Below are 23,145 nucleotides of genomic sequence, written 5' to 3'. Positions count from 1 at the left end.
CAAGCTGAACAGTGTGTAAAAACAACTGTTCTCAATCCAAACAACAGCCCCCATGACAGGTACTATTGGCATCAGAACACTAATGTTAAAAATCAACTTCACAAAATGTGCCCATAGTCACAAATCTATTAAGTGGTAAAGGCAAGATTAGTCTAATCCCAAATTCCTTATTTTAAAACTGCTTTCACACATATCAAATACAGTATAACCATGCTGAAATTCTTTTTTTAAACATTCTATTTTTATGTATGTGCACACACACTCACAGAGGCCAGAATAAGGTGTCAAATCCCCTGCAGCTGGAGTTACAGGCAGCTGTGAGCTTCCAAACATGAGCTGAGGGAATTGAACCTGGATCTTCTGGAATTACAGCAAGTGCTCTATCTAAACTACTCAACCATCTCTCCAGCCATAATATACTGAAATTTTCTCACGCAAAACTAGACTAGAAACCATTTCAATGTTACCAAAGTGACTGATTTACCACGAGGATATTAACACCTTTTACAATAATCACATTGGAAACTTTAAAGCTTGCCAAAAATATCATTAAAATTCTTTTAAAGGAAGCCTTCTGAACTCCAACTGGTTTAACATGTTCCCAGGGCAGATTTCTTGTTTTACCATAAAGGAGAACAAGGGATCAATGAGAGGGCCCACAGGGTAAAGGTACCTGATGACCTGAGCCTGCTCCTCAGAACCAATGAGGTAGCAAGAGGGAAGACTCCAAAAAGTTGTTCTCTCATCTTCTACATCTCCACATCTTTGAGTACAAAACAAGGTAGTTTACTTTATCTCTCACCATACAAAAGAAATCTTGAAATGTATCAGAGACTTAGATGTCACAGCTACACTCACAGTGCTTAAAGAAAATATCAAAACATCTCTATATTGGGCTAATAAAGATGTCTTAGGTATATCTACACCAAAAGCAAAATCAATATAAAAAGAAACTTCCTTAAAATGTAAAATTTTTAGCCAGGCTCAGGCCTATAATCCCAACCCTCTGGAGGCAGAGATGGAGGCAGAGGCAAGAGACTCAAGTTCCAGGACAGCCTGATGTACCTAGGCAAGTCCCAGGCCAGTCAGAACTACATAGCTAGAGCCTGTCTCAAAATAAATTAATTAAAAAAATTAATCAAAATTTCTAGAACCAAGCATGTTAGCATACATTTAATCCCAGCACTTGGGAAGCAGAGGCAAGAAGATCTCTGTGAAGGCTGGTCTGGCCTATATAGGGAGTTCCAGGACAGCCAGAGCTACACAGTAAGACCTTGTTTCAGGGGAGAAAAAAAAAAAAAGAAAAAAAAGAAAGAAAGGGAAAGGGAAAATGGACAGGGAGGGAGGCTGGGAAGTAAGAAGGGAGGAAGGGAAGGAAAAAAAAAAAAAACTGCCACCAATTGAGCCTAGCCTGGGCTCCAGAGGGGAGCCTTACCTCAAAAAAGTGCCAAAGTACAAATCAAGTAAAAGAATTCAAGATGAGTGTGTGACAGTCTAACAAGCAAGCTCGAAGACGACCTTCACCATCATTAGTCCTCAGAGAAATGGAGGAAGACACCAATTCACATCTGCCACAACAGTGATAACCAGAGAGGCAGGGCTAGCTAGCCATGTACTTCAGCAGCAAAGCACACATTTAGCATGTGTGAGGCCCTGGTGCTCCCCTGAACATACGAAACATTCATACGTACAATAAAAGACAAACTGGAGTCTGCTAAGTTGTAGAGAAATGGGAATTCTCACACAAAGCAGTGGAATGTAAAATGGTGCAAGCACTCTGAAAGAACTTTCGGTAGTTTACAGAGAGAAGTTGAACTTACTATTGTGACCTTGTAATTCTACTCCTGGGTTTCTACACGGAAAATAAAACATTGTCCAGTAAGACTTGATATGAATACAAACAGGTTTATTCCAAACAGCCAAGGAACAGAAACAATCCTATACCCATCAACTGCTGTCCATTCACAGGAACTATATGAATAACTGTTACTTCGTGCTATGGGAGGGACATGGTTAAACCTCAGCCATGTATGCAAAGTAAGAGATGACAAATGCCAAGGAGCACACATTATAGGATTACTCCTATATGAAATGTCCAGAGGGAAAATCTATACAGGCATAAAGTAAGGTTTTAGCTGCCTGGGGCTGGGGTGGATTAGGGAGTTACTTACTGCAAATGGAAATGAGGCATCGTTCTGGAATGAGAGAAATGTTCTAAAACTGGATTGTGGTGATGACTGAACAACTTTGTAAATTAACTAAAATATTACTGAACTGTATACTTTAATCAGGTTATTTTATGGAATATAAATTACACATTCACAAACTTTTAAAAATAGTGTACTATGTGACAGAAGCCAAATACCAAAGGTCACATTATTATAGGATCCTATTTAAATAAAATGTCCAGAAAAGACAAACCGATAGGAAAAATAAATGTGTGTTTGCCTGGGGCTGGGAGCAGGAAGCACAAAAGAACCTCACTGGGAGGACAGAAAGAATCTAAAGATGTGACGGTTACACAGTAAACATACTAAAAGAAAAAATCATGTTATGACTGGACTTCAAGGTAAAAGATTTATTTTTACTTTGCATTTGTGTATATATGTGCATATCTGTATTCAAATGTCATGTATATGCAGGTGCCTGAGGCCTGAAGCAGTCATCAGATCTCCTGGAGCTTCTTCTATTACAGGCAGCTGTGAGCCGCCTAATATTGGTGCTAGGAACCAAACTCAGGTCCTCTTGAAGAGTAGAAAATGCTCTTAACTCCTAAGCCATCTCTCCAGCTGGCAGACTGTTGTGTAAAAGATGACCAAATCACACTGACATTCTTAACCTGTGACAAACTGTGGACCACAGTTTGACTGGGATGAGAACCCATTCTCAGAACTACCAGCCCACTCAGACATCCTGTTCTATAATTATCATCGGGCAAAATTAGTGTCACTACATCTCCACAGCCCTTGCAGCTCTCAGAGTTTGTAGCTGAAGTGCAAAAGCATCAGGGATGATAACTATAACCAGTCCTTTGACCCAGGAGGGATGCACACCCTACCAGAAGGAAAGAACAATGTTACTCTTCCAGAATAACAGAATCCCCTTTATTTTTCTGATATCATTCTGGAATCTCCCATTTAAACCCTTCCTTCATTATGAAAAATTAAGGTCCCAAGAAACAACCAATCAAGAGAATCTTTACAAAAACAGAGACTTATCTAGCTCAACCAGTACATGTCAAAGACCCAACATACAGTAAGGACAGACTTATGATGTGACTTAAAGATGAGGCATCCTTTATGCTTTATTACACTTCAGGGTGGGGAGTGGAGGAGGAGGCCATAAGCTTCTCCTTCCAACACCAGGGTCCCAGGAGTGGAACTCAGGCCATCAGGGTTGGCGGATAAACTATAAAGAAGCTGAAATGTAGAGAAATGGCAGCAGCCTCAGCTACACAGCAAATCTGATGCCAAGTTGAGCAACCTGAGACCTGCCTTTAAAAAAAATTGGGGGGCTGGGGAAATGGCTCAGTGTAAAGTGTTTGCTGAGCAAGCATTAACCACCTCAGTCTGAATCCCCAGCACCCATGTGAAGTGTGAGGCCCAGGAATCCTGTAAAGAGCCTGAAATCCAGTTGCTTCGAGGCAGAGACAGGAGGACTCTGGAGTCTTACTAACCAGTCAGTCTAGCCAAATGGTGAGTTCTGGATCACCTAATGAGAACGATCAAAAAGAACGAGAAAAGCTAGCCTTTACACGAGCACATGCAAACACACACACAGACCTACAAAGAAGTTTGGTGGCTTTTTGCTTTTGTTCTTCTTAACACAAACAGTGAAATAACCACTGGCACCTTTAAGAAAGCTCTAGGATTTTTGGCTGGTCTCTACTGTAAAACTAATTTTAAGACAGGATGCTATCAGTGTAGACAGCCATGTCAACTGCTCATGTCAGCTGATTACACCTTTGTTTTACTAAACACATCCCCTTCGATTTCTATGGCCACTGCATCACTGCTCCACTACAAATTCTCCCTCATCCCCGGCTCCTAAGCCTCCTCAAGCACTATGCACCTCTGGGAGTGACAATCCATGTTTGGTATCGACCAACTGGTATTCTCAGACCCTATTCAGGGCCACTTCGCACACAGTAACCAGATTTATGGAGCGAGCCACGGTCCCTGGTTGAAGCCCTCCAAAGACAACTTGAAACTCCAAATCTTTACCATAGCTTCAAAGGTCCCTGAGATCAATGTGTGCCCTCTCTCTGGTCCCTGAACTTATCAAGCACTTTTTCCTCGGAGTCTGCATATTTTCGTATTCCTCAATGGAAGGAGAAGGGAGATCTTCCTGCGAAGATTTCAGGGCTCAACTTACAAGTCTATACTTCAGGAAAACAATTTTCCTTAAAATCACGTAACTTATCCAAATCATTTCTTATTATAACTAATCTTGCTCATTTCCTTCCGGTCACCTACCGAGACCCGTTACCGCTTTTTTTCATTCTTTCTATGTAGTTGACTTCTGCCTCCTCTTCGACCAGAGAAGTCAGTTGTAAGGAGCCAGAGGCGGGTCTAACCTGCTCAGCACCGGGTACCTGCAGCTTCCCTCAGCTTCGCCCCTGCGAACTAGTGCAGCGTCGCGTGGATGCAGGGATGGACTCAAGCACACATACCGCACAATCCCACAGCCACACGGCTCTGCCCACGAACCCCAGTGCCGCCTGGACCAGGCCTGCCGGCCATCCACATGTCTCTTCTGCACAGGGCGCATCTGTCTCAGGTACACTTGTCTCTCCGGAGGAAGCCCCACCCTAAGCGCACGCCTCGCACCAGTGCCCAGCAAGGCTCGGGCCCAGAACCCCCGCGCGTCGCCCCTCGGCTCTCACCGATCACCTCCTGCAGCTCGTAGTCATCCCTGTTGATGGACCAGGGCAGGGCGCTCGAGTCCTCGGACATGACGGCTGCAGCGCCTGGCTCCGTGCTCCTCACGCTCCGAGCTCTCCGGTCACCTCGCCGCGCTCCTTCCCACGCCCAGCCGCCGCCCCCAACCCGCCGCTTGGCCCAGCCTTGGGGCGCACAACGCCGGGGCGCGCGGGTCAAGCGCGGCCCCGAGGCGGGGACGCGCGGCTGCGGCCGACCTCGCCTCCTGCGGCTCCGCGTCCCGCAGTCCCCAGCCCAGCCCACGAGCCGGCCTCAGCCTCCGCGGCACCGCGAAACGAGCTTCTCCCCGGCCCTGCCCCTCCGTCCCGCCCTCCACCCGAACCCCAAGCACGGGCCAAACTTTCCCTTCTCCCTCCACCTGCCGACACGCAGCGCGCTGACGTCACCACGCCGGGGAAGCTTGGCCGCGGCCCGCCGCCTCCAGCCGCCATCTTGAGTGTGGCTGGACAAGAGGCGAGCGAGAAGGAAGCCGGAGAGAGTGGAAGTCGATAGTTGAAGGGAAGAAAATGCTCGTGGAGGAGTTCACTGGGGGCGTCTGAAAGCCAAAAGAGAGCAAACTGTCGCAGAACGACGAGCCACACCAAACATGGCGGCCACTGAGTGCCAAACCGAGGGAGAGGAGCTTCCTCTAGCGGCTGAGGGAGGGGCGTTGCCGTCTCTGCTTTGCATTCATTGGTTAGTTTGAGGAAGCATGCGACCGGCAACTGGGACATGTGGACATCAGTCATACGTTAGTCCCGCCTCCAGGAGCTTGACTCGCCGTTCCTCCGGAGCGCCAGAACCTTTCAGGACCCAGTTCACTGAGGTGACGTCACGGCGTCACGGTCACACCCTCCCGACGTGCAAGCCGCGCCCCGGGGTGTGGAGAACCCGAGGGAGCGGCCGGGTGGGGTGCGCGGACGACGGCCAACTAGGATAAAAGGTCTTTGCGGGTTCCCGAGTGGAGCCGGAAGCTCGGCCGGTGATGACATTTTTTTTTTCTAAGGCGGAAGTACTCAGCGCCGCCTCTAGGATCCGGGCGGGTGCGGGTTCTGTCGTTTCTCAGCTTCGGGTCTAAAGCCAATTAACACCTGCCTCGGGGACCTAGGTTAGTTAGTTGGCTCTGCCCAGACAGCGCCTTGACTGTTGCATGAGGCTTCTGTCACGCGCCTTGGGGGTCAGCTCAAGGATGGCTTTTGTCATCCTCACAGAAAGAAGTTCAGTTTTCTCGGCCTTAGAAGATCGCGCTTTGGTGGAACAAAACATTAAAACAACCCTGATAGGGTCGCTGCGGAGAAGGTATTCAGCTGAACGCCTCTCAGAGCAGGCCCTGCGGAGCAATACTGCTGAGCTCTCCAGTAGGAAGGCCATGAACACATCTGGTTGATAGAAGTTGTAGAACATCTCAGGAAGAGGTGTCGTTTGGGCCAGACCTTACAGAGGCTAAGGTGATTTCAACAAACAGGAAATGAGAAGACAGAATATTCCAGTCTCGGGAAAGGTGCAAGGTCTTGCTGTAGACATTTGTTTCAGCCACTACTCGTGACACATTTACTGCAGGTGACACTTCTTTTTGCTGGAAGGAGAAGAGTAAAAGTAACATTGAGAGGAAGTGGAGAAGGATTGGAATTCTCAAGGTGTGTACCAATAGAAAGACCAATAAACCAAAAATAATCTGGAATTGTTGGGCTGTGTGGACCACAGACAGACTTTACAATTTTCTTTCGTTACCTTGAAATTAAATATAGTTTAGAATTTACAAATATAGTTTAGAATTTACGACTGCCTCTTCTTCCCTTCCCCTAAGAAAAGGAACTACCAGTTTCATGGTGAAATTCAAGATACTGATCTCAATTATTGTTAGATAACACTACAGTACATTCATTAATCTGTTCTTGGTTTACCTCCTCATACAGGTACCTTAGTGGATTAAGTAGACCAGGAACCTCCTCTACAGATCTAGTCATTTTTTTTCTCCTTTCCTTGACTTTCCCTCTGGCCTAATAGAGGCTAAAATACCATGATTCTAATGAGCAAGGAAGCCAGGAATTGACTATTTGAGGCTATAAGCCCAAGCTACAGCCTTTAAAGTATCTTCCATGTGAGCACTGTCATAACAGTGATCAGGAACTTAGTCACTCTTTTTTTTTTTCCTGAAGTATGGAGTTTTTGTAGTAAACAGTAGCATATAAGTTAATAGCTAAATAATTATAACCCATAAAGCACCATACAAGAAAGATATACTGTGATAGCAAGTAGTTAGGGAGCCAGCTATGTAAAGTGTACTTAAAATAGTTAGTTTTAAGTATTTTTAAAACTATTAATAAAATTATCGCCAGGCGGTGGTGGCGCACGCCTTTAATCCCAGCACTTGGGAGGCAGAGCCAGGCGGATTTCTGAGTTCGAGACCAGCCTGCTCTACAGAGTGAGTTCCAGGACAGCCAGGGCTATACAGAGAAACCCTGTCTCGAAAAACCAAAAATAAAAAATAAAAAAAAATAAAAATTATGGTTTTCTTCCACTTAGGCTTGTGACTCCCTTGATAAACATTTACAAGAAGAGAGGAAAGAAAATGTGGAATGATTCTGGACCGTGATCCTTATATCAAAAGTTCACCACATCCCACCCTTGTCTCTTGAGAGTATGGTATATTTTTTACAGGAGGAAATTCAGTTTTTCCCACATTCTCAAAGGCATCCTTGTGTGGGTTCAGATCCCTTCCTCCCAAATCAGGCTCTGAGACCAGAATTTGAGTGCAAAGTTATTTAGGGGCAACCTGAAGAGGCTCTCCATAGAATGGACGAGTTGAGGGAAGGGAAGGACACTTGTTGCTGGGTGTGTTAATGAGGGCTTAGTGTGTATGTAGGTGATGGGCTTCATTCTTCTGAGTGTAACCTAAAATACCACGGAACACAGCCAGACAGCGATGGCACATGTCTCTATTCCCAGCACTCAACTCAGGAGATGGAGGCAGACAGATCTCTTGGGTTCCAAACCAGCATGATCTACAGAGTGAGTTCCAGGACAACCAGGGCTGCACATCGAAAAACTGTCTAGGGGAAGAAAGGAAGGAAGGAAGCAGGCAAGCAATAAAATAAACCAGAGAACATATCTCAAAATTGTTGAATTAAGAGACCAGAGACAAGGAAGAGGCTGAGAGTGTGGCTGACAGTAGAGTTCTTACTAGCCTAGCATTCAAGAAGGCCAATCCTCAGGACCACAAGAGAGGAGGGGAAAAGAAAGGTGAGCTATTAACCAGGAATATCTTTGCCCTTACAGTGCTAACTCTCCCACAATTCTCCACAGCTCAGTGCCTGGAAAAGCATTCTTGTGGAGTCAGAGAGCACGCAGGCAGCTGCAGATGTGTTTCACGTATCAAGACTCTCAGAAAATAAACTCTGCAACAGGCCAAAGAAGATGACCTAACACCATCTATCCCTGGACTGAGAAACCAGATGTAAAAGAATATCCACGCTATCTCACTTAAGCAGCTGCCTGTCCTGAGTATTGCCATTAGTACCCGAAGAATGGAGAAGGAAAGACAGATTTCAAGACCAGTGATGTCTTGGATAATCAGCACGTAGTTATGTAATTATAGGAATTCAAGGCTTATAGGCTTAAGTAAAACTGCTTTTGAAGTATAGAAATTAGTGGGTAACCCCTGTAAGGAATCTGATTTTTTCCCCTTTCTGGCAGTACCAGGGATTGAACCTAAGACTTCACAAATCCTGGGTAGGCACTGAACCACTAAGCTACAGCCCCACCCCTATGAATATATTTTTTTAAAGCACAATGTTATGTCTCTGTCGTGAGCTGTTTTTCTCAATTCCCTATAAGGCCAGGGACCAATTATAGACTGCTGGATCTATCCCTCCCATAGAGTCCTTATTACGTCACACGCAATGTGATGTCATCCATTCTGATGAGAAGAGACAATAACCATACCCCACTCTGGTGTACTCGCTGCTGTGTGTTTGGCATGACATCCTACAAAAGAACATGTTAGGTCACAGTGTTTGTTGATTAACCACATGAACACACATAAGCTAGGAATCTGGAGCCTAATGAGGGACTGCCATCTTGGTGAGTTCAGATCACAAATGTCCACAGGGACAGACACTTTGGAAATGCAGGGTAGGTGTAAAGGGGATTGCATGGGGAGAAATAATGTGTCCGTCCCCACAGTGGACTCTCAGCATCACACTGGGCTCTGAACTAGAGAGGAATGCCAGCTTCTTCCAGCCTTGCGCCACAGAAGCTTAATTAGTTCAGGCTAATTGAACACAAAATGGGAAACAAGTGGGCGGCCGCTTCCTAGGTGCCGTCAGGGTTGCAAACAGTACCTGCTACAGGTTTAGGAGGCCTTAAAACCTACTTCTCCCTCTGTGCCACTCCTACTTTCAGGAACTCATTCTCATGCACCCTATATTCACTGTGCTCAAAAACAAATATATAAATCTACTTCAAAGCTGGGCATGGGGCTGGAGAGATGGCTCAGTGGTTAAGAGCACTGACTGCTCTTCCAGAGGTCCTGAGTTCAATTCCCAGCAACCAGCAACCACATGATGGCTCACAACCATCTGTAATGGAGTCTGGTGCTCTCTTCTGGTGTGTCTGAAGAGAGCAATGGTAGTGTACTCACATGCATAAAATAAATAAATAAGTCTAAAAAAAAAACAACAACAACAAGCTGGCCATGGTGACAGATTCTTGTAATCCCAGAGTTGAGAAGTGGAGGTGAGAGGGCAAGGTCACCCTCAGCTACATAAGTGAATGCATGGTCAGCCTGGCTGACATGAGACCATCTCAAGAGATAATAAAGCAAACCTCATTGTGTTGTTTACTGTGGCATCATTCCCATGGCCTCTGCTTCTGTTCCTGCCCCCAGATTCCTGTCTTGAGTTCCTACATTGGCTTCCCTCCATGATAATAACTCTAAGACAAATAAACCATCTCCTCTCCAAGTTGCTTTTTGACCATTTTTAATCACAGCAGCATATAGCAAGTTCCAGGACGGGACGGGATGGGACGGGACGGGACGGGATGGGATGGGCTGACTGAGACACTGGCTTTAAGTGTGTGTGCGTGTGTGTGGGTGTGTGTATCATCCTTGACTAATTGGAATGTGAGTTGATGGAAGACTTTTGAAAAACAGTTTGATTATCTTGACAAAGAAAAAACCATGCTTCTGCTCCGAACCCCAAACTCCACTGTACAGTCTACAACCAAGATGAACTCTTGTGCATGTATTTTAAGCAACATATCCAAGAATACCTACAGCAACATTTTAAAGAATGAGGAAGTAAGGAAACCACACAAGTAAAATGTGAAACTATCAAGATAACTGGTACTGTATAGCAGCAGAAATATACCACAGTCATATAAAAATAGCTTAAAGGACTCTTCAACGAAGGTAGGAACAACCTAAGCACTATCAAACAGACAGACAGAGGAGCCCAGGCATGGTAGCACAGCCCTTGTCTCAGTGTTTCTGTTGCTGGGACAAAACACCACAACCAAAAAACACGTTGTAGAGGGGAGGGTTTATTTGGCTTACACGTCCACATCACTGTTCATCACTGAAAGAAATCAGGGTAGGATCCTGGAGGCAGGAACTGATGCAGAGGCCACAGAGGGATGCTGCTCACGGGCTTGCTCCCCCAGGCTCTCTTTCCCTGGCTTGCTCAGCCTGCTTACTTATAGAACCCAGGACCCCCAGCCCAGGAACAGCACCACCCAGGAACAGCACCACCCACAGTAAGCTGTGCCCTCCCCCACTGATCACTAATAGAAAAAAATGCCCTACAGCTGGATCTCATGGAGGATCAACTAAGACTCTCTGATGACTCTAGCTGTGTCAAGTTGACACAACACCAGCTGGTACGGCTCTCTAATCCCTACACTGGAGCAGAACAATCAGAAGTTCAAAGTTCTTGTCTATACAGCAAGTTCAAGGCTTGACTTACACAAGAAACTCTTAGATAAAATAAAACAAAATGGGGCTGGAGGAATGGTTCAGCGGTAAAGAGCACGGACTGCTCTTCCAAAGGTCTTGAGTTCAATTCCAAGCAACCACATGGTGGCTCACAACCATCTGTAATAGGCTCTTATGCCCTCTTCTGGTGTGTCTGAAGAGAATGACTGTGTATTCACATACATTAAATAAATAAATATTTTTAAAAATTATAAATAAATAAACAAATAAATAAATAAATAAAACAAAATGAGAAGGTTCCTGAGATGCATGGGGACCTTCTTTCTAGGTCCCTGTGGTGCATGAGGACCTTTCTTCTAGGTCCCTGAGATCCACGAGGGCCTGCCTTCTAGTCCTTATCCAGTCCCTTCTCTGCTCAGAGCCTTCACATTTTCTCATCCCTCTATAGGGGAACTGTGAGGGGATCTTCCCTAAACTCTTCAGGACTCAACTCCCATGACTTCACCTCAGAAAAACAACTGTCCTTAAGATTAAGCTAACTCTTCCAGATTGCTCCTTATCGGAATATCTTGCTCGTTTCCTTCCTAACCTACCAAAATCTATCCTTTTATTCCTTTTTCTTAAGACTCATTAACTTTATTTTTTATATGTATGGGTATCTGAAAGGCTGCATGTATGTATGTGCACCATGTATCTGGCCCACAGAGGCCATAAGAGATGATTGAATTCCCTGGAACTGAAGTTATGGATGGTTGGGCCACCGTGTGTATGCTGGAAATCAAACCTGGATCCTCCACACGAACAATGGTGCTCTAGACCGCTGAGCCATCTCTCCAGTCCCCCTTATTTGCTTCTGATCCAATGTCCACCTCTTTAACCAAAGAGAAATCTATGTGGTAATGCCATCACGGTCCCTTCCCCTGGCACTATGATCTCTTTGTAAATGGACCTAACAACAAGTACTAGCACATCTGAGAATGAGGCCAGCTGATGTCTCCAGGTAGAGTCGTCCAACTTACTCTCCTGATGCCTGAGAGTCTTCCCCAAGAAATGCCACTAGACGAGCATCTAAGTGGGACACTGTGAACAATCCATCTACAGACCTTTTCCTCTTGCCCTCCTTGTCTTTGGTCTTTGTGCATCTGTCCTTTCTGAATCCCTGAGCAGCTGACATACCTACCCATTGTCACTACCCATGAGTAAATCAGATCTGGACTGTGGGACAGAAAATCATGCCAGGATGCTTGGTAAGGGAGAGCAGGCTGAGCCTCAGAGATTCAGTGGGCACACATCTGAGGCTTAGGCAGCTGTCAGCTCTCTTGCAGACTTAGGCCACACTGAGTATCTGGGTCTCAACCTGCTCTACCTTCCCAAACTTCCTGCCATGGTTTTACATCCCACACTGGATCTCCACCTGAAGCAATGCTGTCCACCAAAGTCAGCCCTCCATTGCTGGCTTCTCAACCCACTCCATAGGAGGCCACATGCAAGAACTGTCAGATTCCTCTCTGAATAAAACCCATGTTTCTTTTCCTCCACTGACTGATAAAGCATGTTCCTTTAAAGGCACAGGTGGAGACATAGGCAGTGGGATTGTGGGTAAGAAGACTTCCCTGTGCCTTTGGACAAGCTCAGCATATAACACTTCCATTGCACAATGGGAGCCTGAGGTACCAGTCCAACTTGATGGATCAGTGTAGCAGGTAGCTCCTGGCGCTGGTGCTCAGATAGGCTGACTTACCCACCACCTGTACCTCTGGTATAGTCTTTAGTTTCTTTGATGATGATGCTTCCTGTGGATTACCAGGTCATCACTTTCCAATGGAACATATGTGATCAGCTCCATTCCAGAATCCCATCTTCAGCCCATTCCCAGTACCAATTACTGCGTCAGGTACCAATGAGAAATAAATGACACCATCAAGGTAGATAACTTGAGAAAAGTTTGGCAAGGGAGCTATTTGCCAAGGGCAGGCCGGACAAAGGAAGACCAAGGGTCGAGTATAACCCCTCCAAGCTGGCTGATCTGGAAAAACCCAAATGATCCGAGGATGAGGACTTCTAGAAGCAGAGGAGCAGGTGATGGGCAAGCACCTGAAGTGTGATCTTTGATGAAGACCAGTCATCAGTAGTCCCTGGATAGGAGAGCCAAGTGATATGTAAATACCTCTGCATTCTCCTCCTTTGTTTGAATCTGCTGGTGCTGGCCCATCAACAAACCAGAGAATCAGGGGACCCACAGTCTTCCAAGGTCCCGTCAGTATCTTGAGGCATAGAGCTCAATGGACGACAAGAGGAAGAGATACAGAGAAACTTCATGATTTGCACATTGCCTAGACTTCTTTAAACAAGTGAAGCATTTGCTGGTTTATATGTCTGAAAACTCAAGCAGCAAGGCTTGACACAGGGATCCCAAGTGCTGCCACCAGCTCGCCTCCATTTCACACGTCTGTGCTCCAAGGCCCCAGAACTCAGCCTTTTGTGTTCAGCACCCTGGAATCTTCCCAAGGCTTCATTGACCATAGTTAGGGTATATGACTTGGCCAAGTCATGTACTCAGAAGGTGGGACCTAGTGTTGAGAATACACAGCCTGAAGAAGAATGTTGATGCTGACGTATGGGTCAGAGCTTCTCCATCTGGAATCACTGTGGAGCCTACTGCATTACTTATTTCTCTCAGTGTGGTGGTTTGAATATGCTTGGTCCAAGGAGTGGCACTATCAGGAGGTGTGGCCTTGCTGGAGTGGGTGTGGCCTTGTTAGAGGAAATGTGTCCTTGTGGGCGTGGGCTTTAAGATTCTCCTCCTAGCTGCCTGGAAGCCAGTCGTCTCCTAGCAGTCTTCAGATGAAGATGCAGAACTCTCAGCTCCTCCAGCACTATGCTCCCACCTAAATGATAATGGACTGAATCTTTGAACCTGTAAGCCTGCCCCAATTAAATGTTATACTTATAAGCGTTGCCTTATAAGGATACACTTATATGTACACTTATGTACAACCACTGTGGAAATCAGTCTGGTGTTTCCTCAGAAAATTGGACATAGTATTGCCTTAGGACCCAGCTATACCACTCCTGAGCATATACCCAAAAGATGCTCCAACATATAACAAGGGCATAAGCTCCACTATGTTTATAGCAGCCTTATTTATAATAGCCAGAAGCTGGAAAGAACCCAGATGTCCTTCAACTGAGGAATGGATACAGAAAATGTGGTACATTTACACAATGGAGTACTACTCGGCTATTAAAAACAATGAATTCATGACATTCTTAGGCAAAATCCTTGATAGAACTAGAAAATATCATTCTGAGTGAGGTAACCCAATCACAAAAAAACACACATAGTGTGCACTCACTGGTAAGTAGATATTAATCCAAAAGCTCGGAATACCTAAGATACAATTCACAGACCACATGAAACTCAAGAAAAAGGAAGACCAAAATTTGGGTGCTTCTGTCCTTCTTAGAAAGGGGAAAAAATACTCATGGGAACAAATACAGAGACAAAGTGAGGAGCAGAGACTGAAGGAAAGGCCATCCAGAGACTGCCCGACCTGGGGATCCATCCTATATACAGTTACCAAATCAGACACTACTGTGGATGCTAAGAAGTGCCTGCTGACAGGAGCCTGATATAGCTGTCTCCTGAGAGGCTCTGCCAGAACCTAACAAATACAGAGGCGGATGCTCACAGGTAACCATTGAACTGAGCATGGCGTCCTCAATGGAGGAGTTAGAGAAAGGACTGAAGGAGCTGAAAGGGTTAGCAACCCAATAGGAAGAACAACAATATCAACCAACCAGAACCCCCAGAGCTCTTAGGGGCTAAACCAGTAACCAAGGAGTACACATAGAGTGACCCATGGTTCCAGCCGCATATGTAGCAGAGAATAGCCTTGTTGAGCATCATTGGGAAGAGAGGTCCTTGATCCTGTGAAGGCTCAATGCCCAGTCTAGGGGAATGCCAGGAAGGGGAGGCGCAGGAGTGGGTGTGTAGGGGAGCACTCTCATAGAAGCAGGGAGAGGGAGATGGAATAGGGGATTTGGGGGGAACCAGGAAAGGGAATAACATTTGAAATAAAGAAAATGCCAATAAAAAAATCAAAACATCAAAAAGAGAGTGAAGAGAGAGAGAGAGAGAGAGAGAGAGAGAGAGAGAGATGTCTTAGTCATGGTGTCTGTTTACAGCAGTAAAACCCTAACTCAGTGCTGAGATAAAAATCTGTGAGGAAAAAAAAGCAACTTGAAAAAAGGAAATCCCCTCTCTATTTACTCATACTGAGAGTGAGCATAGAACCTCAGGAATGCTGGTCAGATGTTGGGGACAGCATATTATGACAGGGACTACCAGCAGCAGGCCGGGATGGAGACATCTCAGTAGCCTGCGGCAGCTCTTTGTAAAAAACAGTTGTTCCCATTTCTCCTAATCTTAGCCCTGAACAACAGCTGTATAGATTTCATTTGTGCGTGATGGCTTTTCAGTTGGCCTTGGTGTACATAATTATTCTATTATATCTGACTTTCTTACTTCTTTCTCCTTCTGCTCTGGTGAATTCTGTGAAATTAGATGTTCCTTGATGTAATGATTCTTAAACAATTAAAAATTGAGGCATGGGTCACAGCACTGCACAGTCCTAATGGTCCAGGTGCATGCTGTGTGCTCTCATCTTGGAAACAATGCAATAACTGCACAATGGTAGTTCCAGATTAACCTTTGACTTGCAAAGAAGGTTTGAAGAGATTATTAGAAAATGAAATAGAGCCAATATTGGGACCCCAAGAAAGGGAAAAAAACTACTGAAGTTATGAAATAAGCTTTATACAACATTTAAGAGTAGTGCGCCGGGCAGTGGTGGCGCACGGCTTTAATCCCAGCACTTGGGAGGCAGAGCCAGGCGGATTTCTGAGTTCGAGGCCAGCCTGGTCTACAAAGTGAGTTCCAGGACAGCCAGGGCTACACAGAGAAACCCTGTCTCGAACAACCGAAAAAAAAAAAAGAGTAGTTCCTGGATAAGCAAGTATAGAATGCATAAAATTACATATTAGTAAAACTAAGTCAAAAAACTGAGACTCTTGGGAGAGTCAGTATGTGCAATGTACAGAAGTAGAAAGCTAGCAGAAGTTGGTTAACTTGTCTCTGGCCGCTGCCTGGCCGTTTTCCCCATGTCATTTATCATTAGAGCTTCACAGGAACATGCAAGTAGTTGACCTTGGAGCTCGGAGCTCTGAAGTATAATAAGTTAGAAGTTAAAGTTTAAATAATGGTAAGTTTGCAATTATCATTATTTTGGCCAAAGGCCTGGGAATAAGAGAAGTTTGAAACTTTGGGGAACAATTGTAATTCTTGATTCTTTGTGGGATGTGGTTAGTCTTTTGAATTTGCTTTGGCAATAGTTACACAATGTCTTTTTTTTTTCCTACCTGCTTTTGTAGTATCAATAAAAGACTAAAGGAAGACAAAGACCAGTGAGCATGTAAAGAGCGAGTGAAGAGAGAATGTGAGGTGTGTATGGAGAGTGTGTGTGTGAGTGAAAGAGTGTGTGTGGTGTGTGTGTGAAGAGTGTGTGTGAGTGAAAGGGGAACACACAGAGGTGTGTAGGAATGTGGGAGTCCGAGAAAGGAAATGCACACAAGAGAATATAGAGTGTATGCAGCTTCAAGCTGCCGGTGAGCGAGTGAGTGAGGAAAAAACAAAAGCAGAGCAGAGAGAGAGAGAGAAGCGAGAGCAGCTTTAAGCCTTGAAAAGTTGCCTGTCAGTTTGTATCCAAAAAGCAGTCTGTGTCTGTTTATTACGTGCCTTCCAGATTTCCCTGTTTCCAGTTGAGAACTCTGATCCTGTGTGGTGGCTGGATCCTGACACCTAAGGACTCTCAGGTGCTGGAATTCTGGGCTGGAAAGTTGGCTCAGTGGTTAAGAGCGATTGTTGCTCTTGGAGAGGACCCACATTCAGTTTCCAGCACCCACAACCTTTGGTGGCTGACAACTATTTATAACTCAAGTTCCAAGGGTTTCAACATCCTCTTCTGACCTCTGTGGATTCCGGGCATGCATGTGATATACGTGCAAGCATGCAAACAAAATACTCATATACATAAAATAAAAAGTCTTTTAAGAGATTAAAAAGCACTGGCATCCTGATAAATTATCTTTCCAGTACCACCTCCCAACATAGAAAGGCCTCATATCAAACAGGGAAGGTGATGTTGATGCTACTGGCTCAGGGGTCAGTAGCCAGGCTTCAAAGTAGGACAGTCGAGTGGAAACCTTCCACATGTAGCAACTGAAATTCGGCTGCCTCAAAACCGAGATGTGCAGCAATCCTGGATGTTCGAGAATGAGGCCAGTTGGGTGTGATCCAAGGAAAGAGGAAGCGAGGGGACCACGGAGCCACGGCCAGCTCACCACCACTTCCGTTCTCATCCTCCTTCAAGCAGCTTCCTGAAAGCAGATGCAACAACCCTGCCCTTCCACCTGCCCGATGCACCTTACAGGCAGCCACTCCTCTGTTCCTCCCAACCGGACTCAGTCTAGCACTCCCTACAGCCTGCCTGCACCGAAGCCAGGGCCCTGCTGCAGCCTGAGGTCTATTCTCCATCCTACATGTGCCTCTCACTTAGATCTTTCCCTTAGTACTTCTCCCAGCTTAGGGTTTGCCTTGTCTCCCCCCCCACCCCCCACCCCACCCCCGCTTTCAGAGCCCCGTCTTCAGGACATGGAGGATACATACCTTTGGTCCGGCCGGCATACCTGCTGCCCAGGGCTCCACTACCTGGTTCCTGGGTGGTTCTGACTTTCCTGCTTTTGTGTCTTGCTTCTTTTACTGCAACCTAATTTCCTTTAGATCAGAGCATGATTGGCTTTTATTGTCTGCCTTGGTCTGGCCTCATGGAGCAAACAGATCCTCAAAAGAGCAAGTTTCTGAAATGCAGTGGTGATTGGAAATACATGTATTTTAGAGATGCAGAAACAACAAATGTTCCTTTAGAAATTAAAGTACTGGGTGTGGTGACACATAAGTCTTTAATTCCAGCACTCGGGAGGCAGAGGCTGGCAGAGATCTCTGTGAGTTTGAGGCCAGTCTGATCTACATAGCAAGTTTTAGGACAGCCAGACCTACATAGAGAGACTTTGTCTCAAAAAAAAAAAGTCAACAACTTTTAAACCCTTTTTTTCTGACAGAATGCCCTATGTTTCCTAAACTGTAGTGCTCAAACAGTCCTCCTGCCTCAGTCTCACAAGTAGCTAGAACCATAGGCATACTACCTTACCTGGCTCTAAAACTTTTTACGTTGGCATAATTACAGGTCTTGAGGAAGTTGGAAAGGTGATCGAAGTTCTTACACTACTCATACTTACTCTTAGTTCTTACTCTCCTCCTATCCGAAGACTACAAAGGTAACATCAGTGTTGTGTGTATAGCACTTGGCCATCCAATGGCTGGGTATGTGTGACACCATAATCAAAGGATAGATGGTGTTCTGAGAATACAGCTCAGATGACACCGTTTGACCCTGGGTTCAATCCCTGACACTGCATACCAGGGCCAGGATATAGTTTAAGCTAAGAAAGACTCAGGCTGCTGGGTGGAAGCAGGTTTCTGGAGCTGAGGATGATACCTTTGGCTCCAAATGGCCACTGCTGAAGCTGGAGCCCATGAGGCTGAGACTCAGCCATCTGGAAGCCACAGGAGACACCACATTATAGAGAGGCTTCTCTTACAGTACAAACTCATAGCCTACCTCTCTGCTTCCAAATACCTTAACACACATACAGTCACAAGTACACTTTCTCAAAATAAAATACTTTTTATTATAAATTTCACATATAGAAGTACAAAGTACAAACATGAGCCTTTCTCTCTATTGATATTCCCATAAAACCTATAAAACAGGTGTAGGAGATACTTTGCCCAGGCTGCTTTAAAATGCTCGATATCAAGCATTGAAATGCCCCCATGAGATTGTACAAAGAGGCCTCCATTCCTCTCCCAGACACTGAGGGGAAACCCATTTTCTTTGGGACTCAGGACCCTGGGGTGTGTCCTGAGAGAGACCAAGACATTGTCTCTGTGCTGGAGAACTTGAGAGAAATATGCAAAGCGTACTTCTTGGAAGAAAATAGCTGAGCCTGCAGCTGGTCTGTGGGGTGACGCTGAACAGCTTCTCCTTTTTTATCTTCAGTTTGCTAAAGGCCCAAATGCGTTTGGGGCCTTTTCAGACTTTGCTTTCAACGACTTGAGAAAAGAGAGGAGAAATCAACAGTGCCCTCATCTTTTTCTTCTTTTGGGGGCTGGGGGTGGGGACAGGTTCTCATGTAGCCCAGGTTGACCTTAAACATGGTGTGCAGCCCAGGATTACCTTGAACTCCTGATTCTCCTGCCTCTATCTCCCAAATGCTGGAACTATAGGCACTGTAGCAAAGGCACCCCATTTTTGTGCAGGGAGATGGCCAAGTCCCCTTGATAGTAGAATTCTTCCACTCAGCTATTCTTGGGAACTGTCCCAAAGGAAACACATGTATGCAGATGCCTGTGTACGTGAGGGAGCACATGTGTACTTACACGCATCTACATGAACAAGACTATATGGGGCCACGTGCCTTCAGCCACTGGGGATGGAATGTTTTTTTGTGTGTGTGTTTGCTGCTTGTTAACAAAGCAAGTAATTGAGGTACAGAAAGTTGGTAGAAAGTCTTCATGTTGGTGAGCCAGGGAGGAAGCTTCCCTGATGACATTGTCCTTGTGGTCCTAGTGACCCAGCTCATAGGCATGTCAGAGGACAGGATCCCACCTCAAGCAAGGCAAAACTGAGATGTGTGCATAGGCATGGGTGAGTGGGAGTGAAAGGCAGTCCCAGTTGCTCAGACCAGCCACCACTGAACATGGGCTGAGCCTGAGGGCAGCCAAAGATGCAGACGAGACAGCATCAGAGAATCTGGCTCCAGGCAGCTCATCTTCACCTCTGCCCTGTGGGAGGAGGAAAGGGAGTTTAGAGTGGACAGATGGAAGCTGTCCTGGCAAGCCTGTGGTCCCTTTAACAGCCAGTATGTGGTCCTTTAGCCTCCCTTCAGCCCAGACTGTGTCTTCTAGGATAGCCAGAACAGTGCCTCACCATTTCCCTGCCTGATCTCCATATCCTGTTTCTCAGGAGGAGACACTGAGGTCAAAGTTGGCTGCGATGTAGCTCAACTAGTCTTCCACTCAGACTCATTCATCCCTGACAGACACTGTGCTGGCTGGCAACCTGGCAGGGAATAGTGACTTGCAGTCACTAGTTCCATAAGGACTTGAGAGATGCTGTCCAGATGATGTCATCTGGCTACTGCAGATGTCTAGAGATGAATGGACCACAAGCTCCCCCCCTACAATGTCAGAGGAGGCAAGCAGAAAATCACAGACAGACTGACAGACCTAGGGCTCCCAGGGTCATCTTCAGGGCAGGGACAAAGCCTTGGCGAGGCGGGTCCAGAACCAGGACTTGGTGCAAGGGTTGGTATAGTCGCAGATAGTGATGAACCGCAGAATACTGGGAAAGTCCTTCTTCATCGCCTTGTATTTGATAGGGATCAGTCGCTTCTGTTGGACACCTGCAGGCCAAACAATGTGGTATTAGGACCAAGTGGGGCTCTGTGGTGGGGCAGGATCAGTCACTAAAGCACAGGCTAACACCAGCTCACCATCACCATGCCCATGGTACGTATCCATTACATAAAGGAGTACACAGGTACATCCTCAGAGATCTGGAGTGCTTTCCTGGACTAAGGAAAATCTTAAGGTTATACCTCCTCGCTCTCTTTGACCAAAGCAGATCTAAGCTTACCTGGAGACAGGCTGAGAGCAAACTTGGTCTGGAAGTCACATTCCTTGCTCTGTAGATAATCATCAGAAATCACCACCACCATGCGGCGACACCTGAGGGAGAGTGGCAGAGTTCAGGCACTGCAATGACTTCCTTCAGAGGATGGTGTTAGGAAGGACCACATTAACCCAGGCTGGTCAGAGCCCAGCTAGTAGGAGAGTCCTAGCATCTGGACTTCTAGGTTTCACGCAGTCACCCACCTACCCTCTTTGATGCCTAACTGACCTTTTCTCAATGAGCTCGCTGGCAATGGACCAGACACAGGTGCCTGGCAGGACGTCACGGTCAGACACGCACAACTTAAGCCGATAGTCTGTCTGTTCTAGTTGCCGGATCATCTCCTGCACAAACTCAATATCACTGGGGCAGTAGCAGATGAAGGCATCGAAAAGCTCCGGCGTTTGTCCTGAGGACAGGGGACAAGGGAAACAATCAGCCTTCTGCAGAAGGCTGGAAAGACCCCAACCTGAAGTCTTCCATCAAGGGAACCTGGGCCTATATCCATCCCAAAGTGATGTCATACACAAGCCCTTCCTGCCAGTGAAAAGATAACTCCCTCCCAGATGAGACCTGGATTAACTATGATAGAGGCATGCCGTTACAGTCTCAGAACCACTCTGAGACAGGACTGCCACTATCCCAATTTCTTAGATGGGGAAACCAAGGCTCAGAACAAGTGGCTTGCCCAAGGTCCCAGCTCCATCCATCTGCTTCCAGTATCCACGCCCTCTGCATGTCACATGTCTGGGGCTGTGGCCCACCTACCCAGGGGAACAATACTGGGCCCTTACCCAGGGGGTCGTCAAGGGTGGTGATGCCTCCTAGTTCCTTTGTTTGTGGCACACTGCTTTCCACTCTAGCCACCTGTAAGGGCTTCTCGGACTCCTGGTCCTGCTGCTTCTTTATGTATTTCCGGCAGTCCTCCTCTGTGGAGAGGAGACAGGGTGTAGAATGTCCCCAGGTTCCCCAGGCTGCTGCTGTACTCACTCACTCAGAATCCTGTCTTTGTGCCATGGGCCTACTTGGGCTCTGAGCCTTCTCCAGCCTCTGGTGCTATGGACGGCTCTACAAACTATCACCCCCTTTCTGACTCTCCCAAAATGGGCATCTGAGAGGACTCCAAAGTCAGTCTGCCTCTCTGATCCTTCATCCTACCTCCCCTTTCTAAGGCTCTAGAGAATGGCGCCAAATTGGACATCTTGTAGGGTGCAGGGCAATCGGAGCGGGGGATTGAATGTCAGAAGGGCTAAGGCACCAAGTTAGTGCTCAGTGAGAATGGTGACCCCCATCTAGCAAGGTGTACCTCACTGTGTGTGGGTGGTGGGGGTGGGGGCATTGTGCTGAGTATCAGTGAGTAACAGAGGGGCTTTAGTCCCTTACTTGTCCTGTTGATCCCGACACAACTGAGAAGCTGATCTTGTCTCCTGGTCCAACTGAAGGTCTTTGCCTAGGTTCTTTTCACATCCTTTCTCTACCTCAGGGTTTTTGAGCCTATGCTGTCCTGCATATCGAAAGAAAATTCGACTGTCACTCTCTGCCTCCCTAGTACACCCCAGAAAAAATGAAGCAAGATTAATATGCCAAGACCAGCGCCGTCGACCATTGGCACAAGACCAGAAAGCATGTTTCCTCACCGATGCGGGGCATCAGCTCCTTCAGTACATCCTCACGGTCTAACAAGGCCAGCATCTCTAGTAGCCTGCCGACCGACGCGCCAGAGCGTCCCTGCCAGGCATCCAACAAACTGCGAGTGGGATCGGGGCGTGTCTCCAGGTCTCGGATCTCCAAGTACTCGAAGCCCATCTCCTCTGCCAGCAAGGTCCAGTCGGCTGCCACCGGCGTCCGAACGTTCAAGAACAGCGAGAGGCGGCGTCTCACTCCCACATTGAGTGCGACCAAGGGTATGGAGAACATGGAAGAGTCCAGGGACACGGATCCCACGCGGGGACTTCTCGCAGACATGGCAGGCAACCCTGGGCCCCGGTGCCGTCTGGAACGCTCGCCTGTCGAGCTTCCTACTTCCCTTAAGTCTTCTGCCAGCCCCTCCTTCTTTCGCTTTCCGAGAAGCTCCGCCCTTTGCTAGAGTCTGGAATCTCGAGCCACAACGCAGCCTGAAAGTCAATCCACTTGCGTTTCTAACCTTTGCTCTCCTCCCCTCGAAGGTGTGAGAACTTATAAAAACTGCCTCTGACATCTGACTTGGCCCACCGACCTGTCCTGGGCGATCTGGTAGTGGTGGCTATTCGTGGTGAGGTGAATCAGCCTTTCTTAGGACTTGAAGGAGTTACAGCCCTTCCGTATAGCAATTTAAATTCTGGTAATAGGGAGGGAAGAGACAGACTGGCTTTGGAAGTAGTAACCTGAAGGCTCAGTCTACTTTTAGCCATCTGGGGTCACTTGTGGTGACTCTGCTTTTTAAAGGGGAAGTCCACGA

The 23,145-nt window shown here is 46.6% G+C and overlaps 2 protein-coding genes and 1 long non-coding RNA gene across 4 annotated transcripts in view; 1 reads left to right on the top strand and 2 right to left on the bottom strand.

Annotated features, from left to right (window-relative positions):
- Nucleotides 1-5,252, bottom strand: part of Oxsr1 (oxidative stress responsive kinase 1) — an 86,641-nt gene extending 81,389 nt beyond the window's left edge. The window contains exon 1 of the mRNA XM_028767372.1: nucleotides 4,886-5,252. Coding sequence (XP_028623205.1) covers nucleotides 4,886-4,955 — 70 coding nt within the window. The 5' untranslated portion in view covers nucleotides 4,956-5,252. The remainder of the gene's footprint in view (nucleotides 1-4,885) is intronic.
- Nucleotides 5,253-5,946: 694 nt separating this feature from the next.
- On the top strand, nucleotides 5,947-8,712 carry LOC114621176. 2 transcript variants are annotated; one of them, XR_003711396.1, is made up of 3 exons: nucleotides 5,948-6,027; nucleotides 6,131-6,556; nucleotides 8,226-8,712. It is a non-coding gene; the product is annotated as an uncharacterized LOC114621176 (long non-coding RNA). The 2 variants fall into 2 exon arrangements; XR_003711395.1 differs by having other exon boundaries at nucleotides 5,947-6,556.
- Nucleotides 8,713-18,636: 9,924 nt separating this feature from the next.
- Nucleotides 18,637-22,829, bottom strand: Myd88 (MYD88 innate immune signal transduction adaptor). Its single transcript, XM_028767352.1, has 6 exons — nucleotides 22,346-22,829; nucleotides 21,503-21,637; nucleotides 20,937-21,117; nucleotides 20,673-20,764; nucleotides 20,264-20,439; nucleotides 18,637-19,819 (listed from the first exon to the last, which is right to left on the bottom strand). Exons 1-5 carry the CDS (start codon nucleotides 22,671-22,673, stop codon nucleotides 20,285-20,287), a joined length of 891 nt encoding a protein of 296 aa, XP_028623185.1. The 5' UTR covers nucleotides 22,674-22,829; the 3' UTR covers nucleotides 18,637-19,819; nucleotides 20,264-20,284.
- Between the last annotated feature and the right edge of the window lie 316 nt (nucleotides 22,830-23,145).

Source organism: Grammomys surdaster, unplaced genomic scaffold (genome assembly GCF_004785775.1).
Source record: "Grammomys surdaster isolate TR1022 unplaced genomic scaffold, NIH_TR_1.0 172, whole genome shotgun sequence".
NCBI classification, from domain to species: Eukaryota; Metazoa; Chordata; class Mammalia; order Rodentia; family Muridae; genus Grammomys; species Grammomys surdaster.
This window is presented reverse-complemented; position numbering and strand designations above follow the sequence as displayed.